We start from the raw sequence: 18,949 nt of genomic DNA on the forward strand, positions 1-18,949 counted from the left end.
GCATTCAGGGGCTACTCCAGTACCTGCCTCCAGAGGTTGAGGGTTCAAGCCCCACCCACCAAACCTGGGGTCATCCAATACAGGTATGGTGATGGATGGACCTGGCACCCTTGGGACATAGGAAAGATAAGAGGGGTTGGTCAGATAGTTAGTTAATTGCCTCCCCCCCTCCCCTGCTTGTTGCCTCCATCAGATAGAGGCAGAAAAGAGGGTACTTCAAAGCACAGCACTGTACAGCTGAGCCCAGGATCAGCTGTGCAGTACTACCACACATGGGGCCCAGGTTGAGCTGGGGACTCCCCTTTTACATTTCAAAGAAGGAATGCTGAAGTGCCTATCCAGTAGTTGATGGAAATTCCATCAACTACTTGACCAGTCTATTAACCATTACTTAACATCCTTAAAGGGGATGTGCGTGGAATGTGGGGGGTTTTTTGGAGGGGAGGGCATCAAACAGAAAGGGAAGGTTGTGATAGCAGGGACAGTTATACTCACATGACCACAAAGGGGCAGCAAGCTCCCCAGCAAGCAGCCACTGGCTGGGAGCACAGCTCTGCAACCCCAGCCTGCCCCAGAGAGCAGCTGCCGCATGGCCCCTGCTGTCCTGGTCTGGCCCCAAGGAGCACCAGCAGATGGCCTATGCGACCCTCCCTATCCTTAGGCTGGCCCTGGGGAGAAGGAAGTAGAGAGAAGCAACAGGCAGCCTATGTGGCCCCCTCCCCTATCTCAGGCCAGCCCTGGGAAGAAGCCTGCGGGCGGGGAGTGTGGCCCTGGAGGGAGTGTGCAGCCCCTCACTGCCCAGGTATGGCCCCAAGGAGAAGCTGGTGGTTGGGGGTGCATCCAGGGAGAAACCAGTGTCCAACCCCTACCCTGAGCCTCCCATCTCCTTCCCCTGAAGCCCCCTTCTCCCAACACCCTGCCTTGACGCCTGCGCCTCCACCCTGACTTGAGCCCCTCCTCACCCCCAGCCCTGATTCTTGCACCTCCTACATTCCCAGTCTCTTGCCCTGACCGCCCCTCCTCCCGCCCACTCCCCTAAGCCCCTGCCCTGATTCCTGCACCCTGCACGCTGTCATCCTCTGGCTTGAAAGAACCTGAGCAACAAACAAAAGCCTATTCTAGATAGTCTATATCCGTGGTGTCCAATCAGTTCTGCAGCAGTAGCCACTATAGCAAAATGGCCACACTCAATCGGCCCAATAGTCGCATGTGGCTAGTGGCTAGCATGCCACAGGTCTATATAATAGAATTTGGAGCAAAGTTGTCCTCCTGTGTATCTTATCAGGTGTATTAGCCACAGGGAGGCACCTTGGACTTAGATCAGTGTTTCTCAATGTGATGCGTAGACCCACTCTGAGAAAGCTGCTACCAGGCCAATCTGGTTTGTATCCTTACCGACTCCACAGCCATGGAGCTTGTAAGTAAGCAAACTGGAGTGGCCTCTTAGCAGCTTTCTTAGAGTGGATCCATGGTTCACTTTGAGAAACACTGATTTAGATCTACCCTGGCTCCTGTGGACTTGCTGACTTCTACAAGAGGAGAACTGTGCCGTAGTACATTTCACACATTCTTCCAAAAATGGATTCTCCTTCAGTGACTCTTAACTTTGCCACTTCCACACTGAACTGCAGTGCTTTAAGTTCATTGTTCTTAAGTGTTAAATCATTAACTGGTTGAAGTTTTGAAATGCTTAAATCTTATAGTCTCGCATGACCTTATCAATAAACTGCAAATATAGTTGCTCCATCTAAGCTGTAAGGTGGATGCATAACTGACTGGATAACCATTCTAAGAGAGTAGTTATTAAAGGTTCACAGTCATGCTGTAAGAGGGGTTATTCAAGGGTCTGTTTTGGGACCTGTTCTATTCATTATCTTCATCAACAATTTAGAGTACTCTTATTAAGTTTGCAGATGATACCATGCTGGGAGGGGTTGCAACTACTTTGGAGAACAGGGTCATAATTCAAAATGATCTGGACAAACTGGAGAAATGGTCTGAGGTAAGCAGGATGAAGTTTAATAAGGACAAATGCAAAGTACCCCACTTAGGAAGGAACAAATCATTTCACACGTACAGAATGGGAAGCGACTGTCTTGGAAGGAGTACTGCAGAAAGGGATCTAGTGGTCATAGTGGACTACAAGCTACATATGAGTCAACAGTATGACACTGTTGCAAAAAAAGCAAACATGATTCTGGGATGCATCAACAGGAGTGTTGTGAGCAAGACACAAGCAGTAATTCTTCCTCTCTACTCTGTGCTGATTAGGCCTCAATTGGAGTATTGTGTCTATTTCTGGGCACCACATTTCAAGAAAGATGTGGAAAACTGGAGAAGGTCCAGAGAAGATCAACAAAAATGATTAAAGGTCTAGAAAACAGCTATGAGGCAAGGCTGAAAGAACTGGGCTTGTTTAGTTTGGAAGAGAGAAGACTGAGAGGGGACATGGTAGCGGGTTTTAGATATTAATAGGATGTCACAGGAGGAGGGGGGAAATTGTTCTTCTTGGCCGCTGATGATAGCACAAGAAGCAATGGGCTTAAACTGCAGCACAGGAGATTTGAGTTGTACATTAGGAAAACTTTCCTGTCAGCCTGTGTCTAGACTGCATCCCTTTTCTGTAAAAGGGATGCAAATTAGACACATCGCAATTGTAAATGAAGCAGGGATTTAAATCCCCCCCGCTTCATTTGCATAAACATGGCTGCCACTTTTTTCCGGCCCGGCGCTTTGCTGGAAAAAAGCGCCAGTCTAGACGGGGATCTTTCAGAAAATAAAGCCTTTTCCGAAAGATCCTTTATTCCTTATTTTAAGAGGAATAAGGGATCTTTCGGAAAAGGCTTTATTTTCTGAAAGATCCTCATCTAGACTGGTGCTTTTTTCCAGCAAAGCTCGAGCCGGAAAAAAGCGGCAGCCATGTTTATGCAAATGAAGCGGGGGGGATTTAAATCCCTGCTTCATTTGCAATTGCGATGTGTCTAATTTGCATCCCTTTTACGGAAAAGGGATGCAGTCTAGACAGCCTCAGAGTGGTTAAACACTGGAATAAATTGCCTAGGGAGGTTGTGGAATGAGATAATTTAAGAGCAGGTTAGACAGACATCTATGAAGGATGATTTAGATGGTTCTTGGTCCTTATATGAGGGTAGGGGACTGGACTTGATGATCTCTCGAGGTCCCTTCCTGTTTTAGTATTTTATGATTCTACATGGTAGGGTGACTAGTGGAGATATAGTAAATAGGAAAAGTGAATGCCTTTTGTTTCAAAATCAAAATTCTAATATCATATATCCTGCCAAGAGGGTATGCCATTCTTTGTTTAGTTTGACTTTATAGTTTATGGAATTTTATTTCAAAGTTATAAATGTCTGAAAAATGATAAATATATTTATTTCCAAGGGGAAAAAAAGCTCTATTACAACTCCCAAAATATTTGCTGCCTCTTTAAATTAAGTATAAAAATGTTCATGGGAATATCTTCCTCAGATGAAAATGTAAGAGGATATGTGTGTCAAAATCAGACTTACTATCATGCAGCTTTCATCACAACCTTATCTCAGCTTTTCTACTCCAGCTCATCTTCTGAAGAAGTGGATTTTGCCCTCGAAAGCTCAGGACACTATATTTTTGTTAGTCTCTAAGGTGCCACAGGCCTACTCATTATTTTCAAGTTACAGACTAACACGGTTACCCCTCCGAGACTTATCTCAGGTGACATGATCAACACTTCAACAATAGGAAGTATTATTATGAATTCTACTGACAGCTCTGATATTGCATCCTCCTGTAGCAGAGATGTCACTTTCATGTCTCATACCTAATTTTAAGTATGAATAGCTGGTCTTATTGACTTCAGTGGGGCCTGATTTTCAGACATATTGAGCTCTCAAAGTTTCTGTTGACTTCATTTCTAAATGTGTGCTCTGAAATGTACATATTTTAAAAATAAATTCCAAGATAAAACACTCTACTACAGATACTTTTTTTTCTCTGGGAGAGGACAAAAGAATAAATGTGACAGATGTTAGTCATGTCACTTAGTGCACCTTTGGATGCTGCTTAAATAGCATGTAATGAGGTAGGTATAGGAACCGATATAGGATAAAATAGCAAAAGCTGTAAGTTCATTATGTTACTTTGTTAATATAGAGGTTATTATTCCTTTTATTAGAAAGTGTTTTCTTTTAAAGTGCAATCTTTTGTTCATTTTTATTGTTTGTTTCTCTGTAAGATATATCATCCAAAACCAACATGCTTTCTGCTGGCCTTATCAGGGTGGATATTCACTCCCAGAGAATGTTCGTTAACTGCTTACTCATCATGTAAACCATAGTGCATCTCTCAATTATCCTGTTTCTTCTGGTGTATGACTTTTACTGCCATTGTACAGAGAAATGTCCTCTAGATCTAACTGAGATATTTCTTTGTTGTGTTTCAGTGTTCTTTAGCCATTCTTTGGTAAACAATGAAGGTTCTGTTACTGAAGGAGCCCAAAGACAGAGACTCAGGACCAGATCCTTATATTCAAGTAAGTGACATTGGGGGTGGGGGCAAAAAGGTTATCCCTTGCATTGTTTCTTAATTTTCAATATTATAATTAATATGAATAATTAGCAATTAAACAAGATAGATATGTTTGGGTGTTACAATCAAAAGCCTATTCAGTCAAAAAGCTAGGGGAAAAGTGTTTGAAATGTTAGCATCTAATGAGAAAACTTACTTACCAGTATAACTTGACAATTTTAAAAAATAGTTTTAGCTGAGTAATCATCCATTGTGAGGCTGAAAGAGGGGTTGTTATTGAACTTAGTTTTTAACTGGGTAAATGAATGAATGTCAGTTTGCTTTCAAGTAGATCATAATTACGATTACAATATTTTATAATTGTTGCAAAAAATTTTAACTGTCAGTTGAGAGTCCAATAACATAATTGGATACAGAAATACCTATTACCCTTAGAATTGGCCTTTTCTCTGCAGACTCTGTTCATGAGGCAGTTTTTACTTATGCAGATAGTCCCACTAGCTTTAAAGAACCTTCATATGTATTTACCAATTTGCAGGATTGAGCTTTTAGGTACAGTACTAAGGCACATCAATGATGTGAGACAGTTTATACTATACTTCTTCAATAGATAAATAGAAGGGCTGTCCATTCAGTATCTTTCAGCAGCACTAAATTCACCAACAAATAAAAAAATCCATAAACTGTTGGATTTTAGTTCAGAAAAGTAGTTGAATAATTCTGCTACTAAATAGCCCATTATTTTAAATATAAATAATCAGTATTTGTAATGCGTTCCAATGACTAGATACACTTTTATCCACAGGAATTGGGATTATATGGATTTGAGGCAACCTTAATCCCTGTTTTGTCATTTGAATTTGTGTCTCTTCAAAGTTTCTTTGAGAAGGTAAGATTTAAACCTTTTAATAGTCCTGTTGAAGAAATTATGCCCCATGACTGCCAAACTACAGAGACTAATCCTGCTTTAATAATATCCCCTCCGTGCTGTTTCTTTCTTGAATTGATAGGGAGCTAAAGAACTTTTCCTCAACTCCAGTCCCCTCCATAAGTATGTATCTTGTTAGTCTCATCTCTCAAAACTGCTACTGTTTTTTTAAAATATTTTCACAAGTTTTAAACATATTTATCTTTTCATTTCAAATTGTATCACTGTAATAACTAGAATGACAATGAAGAACTTCACTGAACATGCTAACCTAGCCTCCTACCCTTGAAATCCTAAGATGGTGTGTAGTCCCGTCTAATGTAACTAACCTGACCGATTCAACTGGGATGATCTATGTCCAGTCTTGCAATGGCTATAATACTAGTCCATAGTCGCTAGAGGCCTTTGCCATGGATGTGTATCTGCTGCCTTGCAAGAAAATAGTCTAGAATTTAGGACTCTTAATAGGTCAGGAAAAAAACCAGAAAAAAATGGTGGTGTTTTTTGCATAGACAGCCAGTGATCTGAATTATTCTTCATCCTGGCAGTGAGTCAAGTCCTGACCTCATGCTACTTTCTGGGTTACTGCTAGTAATAATTATTAACTTTCCCTATAAGAATTTCATATCCACCATACACTATTCTCACATTTTAGTCTGATGAAAAGAATCTGTCTGTTCCTAAATTCAGGTTTTCAGAGTTAACATCTTGTTTGAAAGTTTGTTCACCTTTTTGTTATCAATCTGATTAATATTTCTGCTATTTTTATTAAGTGATCAAAATATTTGATTGTAAAATTCATGCTGTAAACATGTAATATTTACTGTAACTTACCAGAGGTTATCTAAATATATTTTTTAAATTGTGTGTTGGTAGCTTTCTCATCCAGATTGTTATGGGGGATTAATTTTTACCAGTCCAAGAGCAGTAGAAGCTGCCAAGTTATGTTTGGGAGAGAACAGTAAAAATGAAAGTAAGTGCAAATTTATATACTACACTGCTTTGTGCAGATATGAACTTTCACATTAGATATACTATTGTTTTCCCCCTTCCAGTAATAATTTTTCTGGTCATCATAAAAAAAAATCTGAGTGCAAGATACTCATTAGAATACATTTTCCCCTATAAAAGTGAATGCAGTTTTTCTTACTAATGTTAGGACAACTAAGGGCGCTATTTCCATTTTTAATACATAAAGTATATTCTGGGGATCTGCATAAGTGTCTGCTGACAATTCTCTGGTTCACAAAGGAAGCATACACTAGAAACAGGCCATTCCCATAATCATGCTTGTATGAGTCTCATGAAATGTTAGTTGACAGTTTTTTTCAAATCTTGAATATAGAATCTGTCATGTTTATTGAAAATCAGCAAAAAGACAATGGACAAATGATAATTAAAGGATAAACAGCAATGTTTATGGTGGAAAAGAGTCTTGTGGAACATTACATAGAAATGTGTCATACCAGATTAGATTAATAGTCTGCCTATCTAGTCAGGTATTCTGTCTCTAACAATGGTTAGTACCAGATGTTTCAGAGTAAGGATCAAGAAAGTATATAAATGGAAAATTATTTAATGGCCTGCATATATAGAGAGGGTTTTTTTGGTAATACCAGACAGTTAGTAATTAGTTAATTCTCTATAGAACAAGGATTTATGCTGTTAAATACTTTTATCTAAATGGCCTGGGGTTCTTTACTCACTGATGGGAATTACCTCTGCCAGGCCAATGCCTCTTCCTGTAGTTGCACTCCATCACTCTCTGTGCCTCACTCCCTCAGTATTCAGCTTCTCTCCAAGTTCTCCAGCCAGGTCAATGTAGTCCTTCTTCCTGTAGTATCAGAGTGTCTTGGATCTCACTGTCTCAGGGTGTGTCTAGACTACTGAGTTTTGTCGACAAAAGTGGACTTTTGTTGACAAAACTATACCAGCGTCTACACTACCGCTGAGTTCTGTTGACATAACGTCGACAGAACTCAGCAGTTTTGTCGACGCTGGTATACCTCATTTTACAAGGCATAACACCTTCTGTCGACAGAAGATGTTAATGCCTGTAGGGTTGCGTCTAGACTACAGGGTTCTGTCGACAAAGCAGCTTGCTTTGTCGACAGAACTCAATGTGTCTGGATGCTCTTTGTCGACAAAACTTCTGTCGACAAAACCCGGTAGTCTAGACGTACCCTCAGACATTCCTCCCATTCACTGCCCTTTAGGAGTGCCACTTCCCCCGTGGCTGATAGAGTAACCTGGGCCCACTCTTTAGCCCAGAACCCTACAACAAGCAGTCAGTGTCAGACATTGCTAAACCTTACTGTTGTATCCCTGGGCTCCATCATATCTTTAGAGCCCTGCACGGATACAAAATTTGTATCCACATCTGTATCTGCAAAAATGAGACGCGGATATCCACACTGACATCCGTGGATGCAGATACCCACAAATTTGCTGGGTTCTAGATACAAAAGTGAGCTGCAGATATCTGCAGATGTGGATGTCCAAGGCTTTACATATATCTTACCTTCTCTCACCCAGAGAGTGACTGTGGGTCTCTCTTTCTATAACGACCAGCTTCTTGGCTTTATACAATACCAGTCTTTATCTGTGCAGCTGACTCTCATCTCTAATTAGTCCTTGCCATCTCCTCCAGATGCAGCTTAGATAGTTAATTGGCCCATTGAGTCATCTAAACCCTTCACACTAACATAACCGTGAAAGTTCTCATTAACTATAAAACTATCCTACTCTTTTTAAAATCCTACTCAACTCTAGGAATCTACGTATCTTTTGGTAATGAGTTCCACAGTTAAGTGCACACTTTTAAAAAAAAATTTTCACCACTTTTAAATCCATTTATCTTTTCATTTCAAATTGTATCCCAGTAATAGCTAAAAACACCTGATTTACCTTCTCCATATTCAGGTTCTGATCATGCAAATGTGTACATGAGTAATTTTAGGTACATATACCTCTATCTTGTTATGGATCAGTGTGCAATGCACATTAGTTTGGGGGAGAGGTTGTATCGCTATTTGCCCTGCAATCTGCATTTTACAATGCTTTGCTACTGTAGCAACTTGGGATTCTCACAGCCAGTCTACAGGTATGCAGGTCACACCCTGAAATTCCTGTGTTCTAGACAGCCTTATTTCAGCAGTTCTGATCCCTGTATGCAGTTCCACTCTGGCTTCCACCAGACTTGGTTACAACCAGCAAAGGGACCCCAACACACTTCCAATCCCAAATTTTCACAGAAACATAAGCTGTGTACCGTCCATCCCTTTCTGGGGCAACTTAGAGAACAAATGAACTATGTTATTTCTTTGAACACACAACATCATCTTACAGCTTTTCAACTTAACTGGGGTAAACAACCCTTCCATTTAAACACAACACCGAGTTGGTTTATAGTAAAAATAAAACAAATGTATTAACATGGGATGTATGTCAAGTGATACCAAGGAATAAAACAAATAAAAGTGAAAACATACATGTAATCTAGCAGGGTACAGGCCTTGTTCAACAGGGTTTCTCACCTATATTCGGTTTCCAGAAACTTTCGGTCCTTTCTTCCTCCTTTCCCTCTTCTCCCATCTTTGGTGGAAGGACACAGGTTTTTCCAAGAGCTCTATTTCCTTTTGTCTGTCTGGTAATGGATGCCAAAGATGGTGTAAGTCCTTGCTTTTATCTTCCAAAGTTCAGTTAACTTCTTTTCAAGAGGCAGCAGGACCTCATGCTGTTTTTCTTTCTTGTGGTCTTCACTTCCCCCTATTGGTCTCTGTGTAAATACAGCTTCCAGTATTTTTGGTCGGATAATTTCCATAGTTTCATTGGAGGCAGATGGACAGCTGCCTTCCCTCCTATCTGTAGGAAAGCTTGTTTTTCCACTTAGTCACAGAAAGGAAAGACTAATATCAATGAGTATTCATAATTTCCTGTTCAGTGTTAACACATGCAGTTCATCCTGTTATTAATCACTATTGTGTCATAGGGTTTCATAAAAGATCTCTCTCTTACAATGTAATAATATTATATACAGTTAATTCAATTGTTTACCACTTGAGGTTCACACACCCCTTCTATATAGACTAATAAACCTTTTAAATGGATTCTTCTGAGGCTCACACCTCAAAATAAAGTTTATTCAAACTGCAAGGCAACATAAAGTCTGGTGATAAAGGAAGCTCTGAGTTTTTTACTCTCTTGTTACTTAACAGTTAATTGTATTTGTCTGAAGAACAAGCTGGTCAGAGAATCAAATACACATTCCTTTGTCTAAGACAGATCTGTTTACCATCTCCCCTAAAATGCCTGGTTTGAACAAATTGTAGTAATATTTCCAGCATGTATTTATAACTGTTTGTACACACCCTGGGCATACATCATGCAAAAATGCTAGGCTGTGTCTACACTGGGCCACTTATTCCGGAAAAGCAGCCACTTTCCGGAATAAGCTGCGAGCTGTCTACACTGGCCGCTTGAATTTCCGGAAAAGCATCGACGCTGTACTGTACAAAATCAGCCGCTTTTCCGGAAACGCTACGCTGCTCCCACTCGGGCAAAAGTCCTTTTTCCGGAAAAGCTTTTCCGGAAAAGGGCCAGTGTAGACAGCTTTTCCGGAAAAGCAGAAGAAACGGAAAAAAGCGGTTTGGACAGCGGGAGACACCGTAGAAGCCGCGGACTTCTGTGTAACCCGAGGGCTTAAAGAGCGCGCACGCTACTGGCCGCACGTGGCAGGAGCCCCCCCAGAGACCACCCTTCCCAGCTCTGCCACGTGGCAACTGTGCTGCCCAGCCACCTCAGCACAGGCATGGCAGCTCCAGGTGGTCGTCAGCCACCGTCACCCGGGGCAGGGGAGGAAGCCCCCAGGGGCCGGAAACGTAGGGCCCCATCCTGGACCCCCAGGGAGCTGGAGACCCTCCTGGACTTGTGGGAGGAGGAGGAGGGTCTCCATGACCTACAGTCCCGCCGCCGGAACGCCGAGCTGTACACCCGTCTGGCATGGAACCTGGCCCAGCAAGGCCACCCCAGCCGCAACTGCGAGCAGGTGCTCTCCAAGGTGAAGGAGCTGCGGCTGGGGTACGTGTGGGCCACGGAGGGGAAGGGAGCAGGACCCGATGCCTGCCCCTATTTTGCGAGGCTGCACTCTTTTCTGGGCGAGCCAGCCCCGCAAGCCCCAGCTGTCCCTGTAGACACCTGCCAGCACCCCCCCATCAACCGTCCCACCGAGCCGGAGGAGGGAGACGACAGCGGTGGCGTGTCGGGAGAGGAGGCCAGCTTTGCCACCCAGCAGGCCCCCTCCAGCAGCTCCTCTGTGGCCGGGGAGGAACCCACTGGTGAGTTTTTGCAGGTTACACTTCCAAAGGGCGGGGGGCGGAGGGCGGGAGGGAGGGAGAGCCAGGTGCCCGGAGGAGGGAGGGGTAGAGTATGTCATTCAGGCCACGTGAGCTGCACGCTGCGTAGCATGAGGCAGTTAGCAGCACGTGCAACCACGTGCAGCCTGGTGACCGAGCGGCAGGTGGCCGTGGCAGGCAGCTGCAGGGCACGCCTGGGACCGTGCTCCTCGCACACATTCGGCAGGACCAGGGGGAAGGGTGGATGCCGGCTGGAACCGGCCAGGGCCCCAGGGACTCAGCCCAGAGCCCACAGCTCCACCAAGGGGTGCAGCACAGGGAACGGCACACTGTCCCATGCCTGGCTGTGAGGCACAGCCAGCTGCTCCTAGGATAAGCGCAGCGTCACAGTCCTGTGACCGTGGACCCCCACCGAGTACTTCACCTGCTCCCAGTGCCTTGGCAGGTTCCCCGAGGGAAGTCCCCACTGTGGCCACACCTGTCCCTGGGCTACCAGGTTTGCGGGAGGGATAGTGAGAGGGAGAAGGGCCCCTGAATTTTGCTGCAAGGATGGGACATCCCCCCACCCAGTCACCCTTCTGGTTCTGTCCAGGAGATATCCCACGCGAGGGGATCTGAGAGCCCAGACCGCCACTGACAGGTGTGCTCCCAGGCACTGCTGTGGGGATGCATCTCGCTCCCTGTCAAACACCACTGATTAGCCCTAAGCTTTTCACAGTGTCCACCGGCAGGGAGTTCCACAGGTGAACACAGTACAAGCACCCTCCCGCCCTGCACGGGGCCAGGATACAGACCGGTGCTTACAATACTGGAGGGAGGACCCTACTCCAGGGGCGGTCCTCCTTGCCAACATACAACACGGGAGCAGGAGGGGAACCGAGTGGGCCCAAGCCACAACTGTGTGGTCACCTGGGCTCCGGGGTGGAGGGCATGGAGGTGTGGGGACAGTGGACGGCCTGCCTGACTGACCCGTCCTTTCTTCTCTTCCCTGCAGCGGGACCCAGCACCAGACCCGCGACTCCAGCAGCAGCGGCACCACCAGCTGCCCAAGCCCGGAGGCCCAGGCTCCGACACCGGGACCAGCTGCTTCGGCGTCACGTCACCGCGGTGGAGGGGATCCAGACCTCCATTGCAGAGCGTGTGCAGGGGGACCAGGAGTGGCGTCAGGAGGGATGGGCTGCGTTCCTGGAGGAATGCCGCGAGATGCGCGCCACAATGGGCACCCTGACGGCACATTTAATACATGCCATCCACTACGGCATGGCCGGACCGCATGCCCCCGCCATCCCTCCCGGAGCACAGCCCATGCCCCCTCCTATCCCTGCTCCTCTCCCAGCTCCTGCTCCTCTCCCTGCTCCTGCCCCTGCCCCTGCTCCTGCCCCTGCTCCTGACCCTGACCCTGACCGTGTTCCTACTCGTGCTCCTACTCGTGCTCCTACTCGTGGCCACCTCACCGTGCAGGCTGCCCCGACGCGGTCTGCCCAGCATGGGCAGGTCCACCCCCAGAGGGGCGCTCGCAGGGGCCACCCGTCCCAGTAACTGCCCCCCCTCCTTTTCCCAGTTAAAGGTCCCCTCCCTCCTTCTCCCAGTTAAAGGTCCCCCCCCTCCTTTTGTAAATAAAAAGTTATGTTTTCACTTGACTCTTGTGTGGTTATTGTGTTCCTCTAGTAACTGTAAAGAAATTATGTGAGATGCCAATTAGCCACTTCAATTTAACAGGGTTACAAACTGTGGACAACAAATTCGTGACTCTATCACCGGGGGGGGGGGGGGGGCCCTTTTTCAGTGGTCATTGGTTTGCGGCGCATAAAGAAATACTGAGACTTTTCAGTAAAGATGTAAACCACAAACTATATTTACATAGCAACAAACAAGCACAAATGGTTAAAAGATGCAGCACAGTACAGATTCTAAAACATAGTCTAGGTGCAGGGAGGACGATTGTGGTGTTGCTGGCTACCTCAATCCTTTGGTCCTTCCGGGCCTCAGGAGAGGAAGAGCCAGGAGATCCCTCGACGGACGATGACAGCAAAGCTGGCCACCTCAATCCTTTGGTCCTTCTGGGCCTCAGGAGAGGAAGAGCCAGAAGATCCCTCGACGGACGATGACAGCGAAGCTGGCCACCTCAATCCTTTGGTCCTTCCGGGCCTCAGGAGAGGAAGAGCCAGGAGATCCATCGAAGATGGCACTGACGTGAGCCTTCCGCACAAGTCCCAAATCCTGTTGGCTGTTCTTCAGGACAGGCGATGGTGGCCTAAACCCTAGCCTAACTTAAAAGAAAAACCCTAACTACGCCCGACGAACAGACCCGATGACGGCCGATGTGCTGTGACCCGACGCTTTACTATACTGTTGGGGGGGGGGGAGGTAAGGGAAGGAGGTGGGGAAGGGTAGGAGCTGGGATGGAGTAGTCTGGGGTGACCCAAGCGTCCCTGCTACGGGGCTTGGGCAAACATGTCCACCAGGGCCTCTCTAATGCGCACCGCCTCCTGGCGCGCCTGGCGGATGGCAGCTGTGTCGGGCTGGTCCAAGGTCTGTGCCTCAGCTGCCACCCATGCAGGGAGGAAGGCCTCCCCACTGCGCTCCACAATATTGTGGAGCACGCAGCACGCGGCCAGCACCTCTGTTGCATTCTGCTCACCCATGTCAAGACGGGTGAGCAAACAACGGAAGCGGGCTTTTAAGCGTCCAAACGCCAGCTCCACTGGGTTTCGGGCCCGGTTGAGGCGGTCGTTGAACCGGGCCTGGTTCTGGTCCGGCTGCCCCGTGTAGGGCCGCATGAGCCAGGGCATCAGGGGGTAGGCCGCGTCCCCGACGATGCAGATGGGCATTGGCACATCCCCGATAGTCAAGTCCCGCCGGGGGAAGTAGGTGCCCGCCTCCAACCTCTGAAATAGTCCTGAGTTCCGGAGGATGTGGGCGTTGTGTGCCCGGCTGGACCAGCCGCCGTAGATGTCCAAGAAGTGGCCCCGGTGATCCACGAGGGCCTGCAGGACGATGGAGCAGTACCCCTTTCGGTTCATAAAGTGGGCTGCTCGATGCTCCGGGGCCCGGATGGCAATGTGGGTAGCGTCCAGGGCTCCCCCGCAGTTGGGGAACCCGAGGGCAGTGAAGCCGGCCATGGTCTCATTGACGTCGCGCAGGCGGATGATTCTCGGGAGCAGGACATCATTGATGGTGTGGACAACCTGCAGAAGGGTGCAGAGAAACACAAGGGAACACATTACATACAGCCAGGGGTGAGTGTGAGCTCCCTTGGGTCCCCCCCCCCCTTGATTCCCTCTGTCCTCACACACACACACACACACACACACAGACACACACCCCAGAGCCCCCTAAGCCCCCCCCCCCACCAGCGGGCCTGTGCAAGGGAGGGACGGCCGAAACCCCTGGGCGACCCAGCCTGGAGTCTTGGGTGTCCCTGGGCCTGGAGTGGAGCACCCCCCCCCATCCCACTCCCCCTGGGACTTACCTGGATGACAATCACTCCAACGGTGGATCTTCCCACCCCGAACTGGTGTGCCACCGAGAGGTAGCTGTCCGGTGTGGCCAGCTTCCACAGCGCGATGGCAACCCTCTTGTTGACAGGGATGGGTGCCCGCAGCCGGGTGGCGGTTCTCTGCAGTGCGGGGGTGAGCCAGGTGCACAGCGTCATGAAGGTCCGCTTCCTCATCCAAAAATTCCGGATCCACTGGTGGTCGTCCCATTGTCCGAGGACCACACAGTCCCACCAGTCGGTGCTCGTCTCCAAAGTCCAGATGGGCCGGTCTATGGTCGGGTGCTGATGCCACGCGGTTGCCAGGACCTCCCTGGTGAGGGAGTCCAAGGCGATCTCTGCCTCCTGGTATATGAACGCCAGGGCACCAGCCTGCAGCACGAGCTCCAGGCACCTGTACAGGTCCAACAGGGGCCCGAGCAGGTACATGGCCACCCACGGCTCCATGGCAGATAGAGCAGGGCAGACAAAAGAAGACGCTGGGAAAAGCAGTTGGGGGCCAAAGGGTGGTGTCCCCAAAACTCGCAGGGCAACCACCGACCCTGTGAAGGGTGCCAATCCCTGGCAGAGGTCCCAAGGCATGGGAGCACAAGACCAACGGCTGCCCGGCGAGACCCATTTAACCACGCGTCTGGACGGAGCTCCGGCCCCGCCCCCGGAAAGGTCTGGTGGCCTTTGCCCTTTTCAAAATGGTTCTGGGTTTTTGCTTTTCCGGAAAAGCGCGCCGCCAATGTAGACGCGCTTTTCCGGAAAAGCACATCGTTATCACAGAAACTCCGCGGCCAATGTAAACGCTCCTTTTCCGGAAAAGCTGAAAATGGAATAGTATTCCGTTTTAAGCATTTCCGGAAATTCATGCCAGTGTAGACGTAGCTTCAGTGTTTAACCACCCTGACAGTTAGGAATTTTTTCCTAATATCAAACTCAAATCTCCTTTGCTGAAATTTAAGCCCGTTGCTTCTTGTCCTATCATCAAAGGCCAAGGAGAACAATTTTTTTCCCTCCTCCTTGTAAGACACTTTTAGATACTTGAAAACCACTATCATATCCCCTCTCAGTCTTCTTTTTTCAAAATGAAACAAGCCCAATTCATTCAGCCTTGCCTCATAGGTCATGTTTTCTAGACGTTAAATCATTTTTGTTGCTCTTCTCTGGACTTTCTTGAAATGTGGCACCAAGAACTGGACACAATACTTCAACTGAAGCCTAATCAGTGCTGAGTAGAGCAGAAGAATGACTTCTTGTGTCTTGCTCACAACACTCCTGTTAATTCATCCCAGAATCATGTTTGGTTTTTTTTGCAAGTGTCACACTGTTGACTCATATTTAGCCTGTGGTCCAGTATGACTCCCTAGATCCTTTTGCAGTACTCCTTCCTAGACAGTCACTTCCCATTCTGTATGTATGAAACTGATTGTTCTTTCCTAGGTGGGGTACTTTGCATTTGTCCTTATTAAACTTTATTCTATTTACCTTTGACTATTTCTCTAGTTTGTCCAGATCATTTTGAATTATGACCTTACTATTCTCCAAAGCTTGGTATCATCTGGAAACATAGTAAGAGTACTCTATGCCATCATAATATTGTTGATGAAGATATTTAACAGAACTGGTTCCATAAGAGACCCCTGCAAAACCCCACTTGTTATTCCCTTCTAGAATGACTGTGAATTAACATTAATAACTACTCTCTCAGAAATGTTATGCAGCCAACTTATAGTAGCCCCATCTAAATTATATTTACGTAGTTTATTGATAAGATCATGTGAGACCATATAAGCCTTACTAAAGTGTAGGTATACCACGTCCACCACTTCTCCCTTATCCACAAGGATTGATATCGTATCAAAGAAAGCTGTCAGATTGGTTTGACATGATTTGTTCTTTACACATCCATGCTGGCTATTACCTATCACCTTATTATCTTCCAGATGTTTGCAGATGAATTCCTTAATTCCTTGCTCCCTTATCTTCCCTGGCGCAGATGTTAAACTGGCTGGTCTGTAGTTTCCTGGGTTGTTCTTATTTCCCTTTTTATAGATGGGCGCTATATTTGCCCTTTTTCAGTGTTCTTCAATCTCCTCAACTTCTATGACTTTTAAAAGATGATAGCTAAAAGCTCAGATACCTCCTCTATCAGCTCCTTGAGTATTCTCGGATGCATTTCATCAGGGCCTGGTGACTTGGAGACATCTAACTTTTCTAAGAAATTTCTAATTTGTTCTTTTCCTATTTTAACTTCTAAACCTACCCCATTTCCACTAGTATTCACTATGTTAGGCATCCTGTCAGCATCAAACTTCTTGGTAAAAACCGAAACAAAGAAGTCATTAAACAAACATCTCTGCCATTTCCAATTTTCCTGTTATTGTGTGTCCCTCTTCACTGAGCAATTGGCCTACATTGTCGTTGGTTGTCTTCTTGGTTCTAATATATTTGTAGAATGTTGTCTTATTACCACTAACTTGATTAAACTTGTTTTTGTGCCTTTGCTTTTCTAATCTTGCCCCTGCATTCTTGTGTTGTTTGTAATTTCATCTAGTTTCCACTTTTTATGAGATTCCTTTTTGAAAGGAATGAGGAGTACAGGATCTTTCGAAACAGGGCATTTCTGTTGAAAATGCCCCATCTAAACTGCCACGGGGAGGGCGGGTTTCTTCCGAAAAGCCCCATTTCGAAAAAAAGCGGCAGCCACTATTATGCAAATGAAGCACGGAATATTTAAATCCCGCTTCATTTGCACTTTTGATACATCTAATTTACATCCCTCTGCCAACAGTGGGGTATAGTTTCGACGCAGCCTTAGTCTTGCTTCCCTGGGGTCCTTTCCTACCAGCTCTCTGGGCTTACCAAAATCTGCTTTCCTGAAATCCACTGTCTGTATTTTGCTGTTCTCCCTTCTACCATTCCTTAGAATCATGAACTCTATGAATTCATGATCACGTTCACCCAAGCTGCCTTCCACTTTCAAATTATCACTCAGTTCCTCTCCAGTTTTTAAAATTAAATCTAGAACAGCATCCCTCCCCTAAGATCTTTCTCAATCTTCTGAAATAAAAAATTGTCTCAGTGCAGTCCAAGAACTTATTGGATAATCTGTGTCCTGCTGTGTTAGTTTCCCAGCATATATCTGGATAGTTGAAATCCCCCATCACCACCAAATCCTGTGCTTTGGATGATTTTGATAGTTGTTTAAAAAAAGCCTCATCCACCTCCTCTACCTGGCTAGATAGTCTGTAGTACACCCCTAGCATGACGTTACTCTTGTTTTTTACCCCTTTTAACTTAACCCAGAGACACTCAGCAGGTGTGTCTCCTATGTCCATTTTAACTTCAGTCCAAGTGTATGCACTTTTAATATATAAGGCAACACCTCCTCCTTTTTTTCCCCTGCCTCTTCTTCTGAGCAAACTGTACCCTGCTATACCAATATTCCAATCACGTGTATTATCCCACCAAGTCTCTGTGATACCAACTATGTAATAGTTTTGTGCGTTTATTAGCACTTCAAATTCTTCCTGCTTATTTTATTTACAAACTTCTTGCATTTGTATATAGGCATCTAAGATACGGATTTGATTTTGCCCCCCATTTATGCCTTGTCTGCTGTTATAGCCCATGCGCTCTCTCATTTCTGACCCATCTCCCAGGTCTCCATGTTTTTCACTTACCTGTGGGCTTTGGTCATTCTTCTTTCTATTCTTTTTTCATGCCTCTCAGGACCTTTCTATTTCTATTAAGCCATTTCAAAAAAACTGAAGGGCAGAAATGAACTCAGTATATATATTAATGTGAGTCTCGACTATTGTTTTATATAAGGTATTATAATAGGAGACCTATCAGATCCATCTTTGCTCTGTCACTTTCTCAGGAATTGGAAGGAGGAGGCTGGAGCTGAAAAACATTGTTCAGTGTGAAGCTATAATTTAGCAAATACTTTCAGTAAGAAAAACTAATTCCCTGCCATTTCATTTTTGTGTCTGCTTCTCTGGTATAATATTTTCCCCATATTGATAGATTTGTTGTTTCTTTTTTATTCACATCACAGTTGCATTTGTTTTATTATTTTTATAAAATAACATAGCTGTATATGAAAGTATTCCAGTGCATGAATATAGGATTTATTTACCATTCTTTGATTTGTTGACAGGAAATCTTGCATTTATTCTCTGGCTAAGCTTTCAGTTTTAAGACTGAATTTAGATGCAATAGGGATATTCCATAATACGAAATTATCATATTAATTTATTATACACTTTTTGCTTTGGAATTCTTTTTCTTCTGCACATTCAAATGTGATTTTATTCCTAATTAATGTCAAAATATAAATGAGCATTACCAGTTACAGATGATCTGGTACTGTGCAAGTATACATTAAAAATACTACTTAGCCAAGTAATTGAAAACAGTATTTGTTCAACCAAAGCTTTTTGAAGCATTTTATAGACAATTTTATATGGAACAGTATAACTAATTTAAAATCTTTATTTTGTGCATGTAGAATTGCTGACTTTTTATAGTGTAGTATTCATTATTATTTTGGTGAACTTACATATTTCTCAAGATAAATAAGCAGTCTTTTGGGCAGAAGTCCAAATACTCTGCTATTTATGCTTTATTGCCAAATGCTTACACATAATGTAA

At 45.3% G+C, this 18,949-nt stretch overlaps 2 protein-coding genes across 4 annotated transcripts in view; both read left to right on the forward strand.

The window, feature by feature from the left end:
- The window catches only part of UROS (uroporphyrinogen III synthase), a 47,521-nt gene that overhangs the window by 4,576 nt on the left and 23,996 nt on the right, over window positions 1-18,949 (forward strand). For all 3 annotated transcript variants that reach the window (XM_075935289.2, XM_075935291.2, XM_075935290.2), the window contains exons 2-4: window positions 4,442-4,531; window positions 5,333-5,416; window positions 6,332-6,428. In XM_075935289.2, coding sequence (XP_075791404.2) covers window positions 4,469-4,531; window positions 5,333-5,416; window positions 6,332-6,428 — 244 coding nt within the window. In that variant the 5' untranslated portion in view covers window positions 4,442-4,468. The remainder of the gene's footprint in view (window positions 1-4,441; window positions 4,532-5,332; window positions 5,417-6,331; window positions 6,429-18,949) is intronic.
- Window positions 6,436-18,949, forward strand: LOC142830433 (uncharacterized). The gene is made up of 2 exons (XM_075935287.2): window positions 6,436-10,791; window positions 11,804-18,949. The coding sequence occupies exons 1-2, from the start codon at window positions 10,266-10,268 to the stop codon at window positions 12,346-12,348; spliced, it is 1,071 nt and encodes a 356-aa protein (XP_075791402.2). The 5' UTR covers window positions 6,436-10,265; the 3' UTR covers window positions 12,349-18,949.

The sequence above is a fragment of the Pelodiscus sinensis genome, chromosome 8, assembly GCF_052426305.1.
Source record: "Pelodiscus sinensis isolate ZL-2025 chromosome 8, ASM5242630v1, whole genome shotgun sequence".
Lineage (NCBI taxonomy): Eukaryota > Metazoa > Chordata > Testudines > Trionychidae > Pelodiscus > Pelodiscus sinensis.

What these genes read in the sequence shown, in the direction of transcription:
- LOC142830433 (XM_075935287.2), top strand. Translation starts at nt 10,266, where the DNA reads ATGGCAGCTCCAGGTGGTCGTCAGCCACCGTCACCCGGGGCAGGGGAG. An exon ending in GGCCGGGGAGGAACCCACTG is followed by an intron (nt 10,792 to 11,803) that starts GTGAGTTTTTGC and finishes TCTTCCCTGCAG; the next exon opens with CGGGACCCAGCACCAGACCC.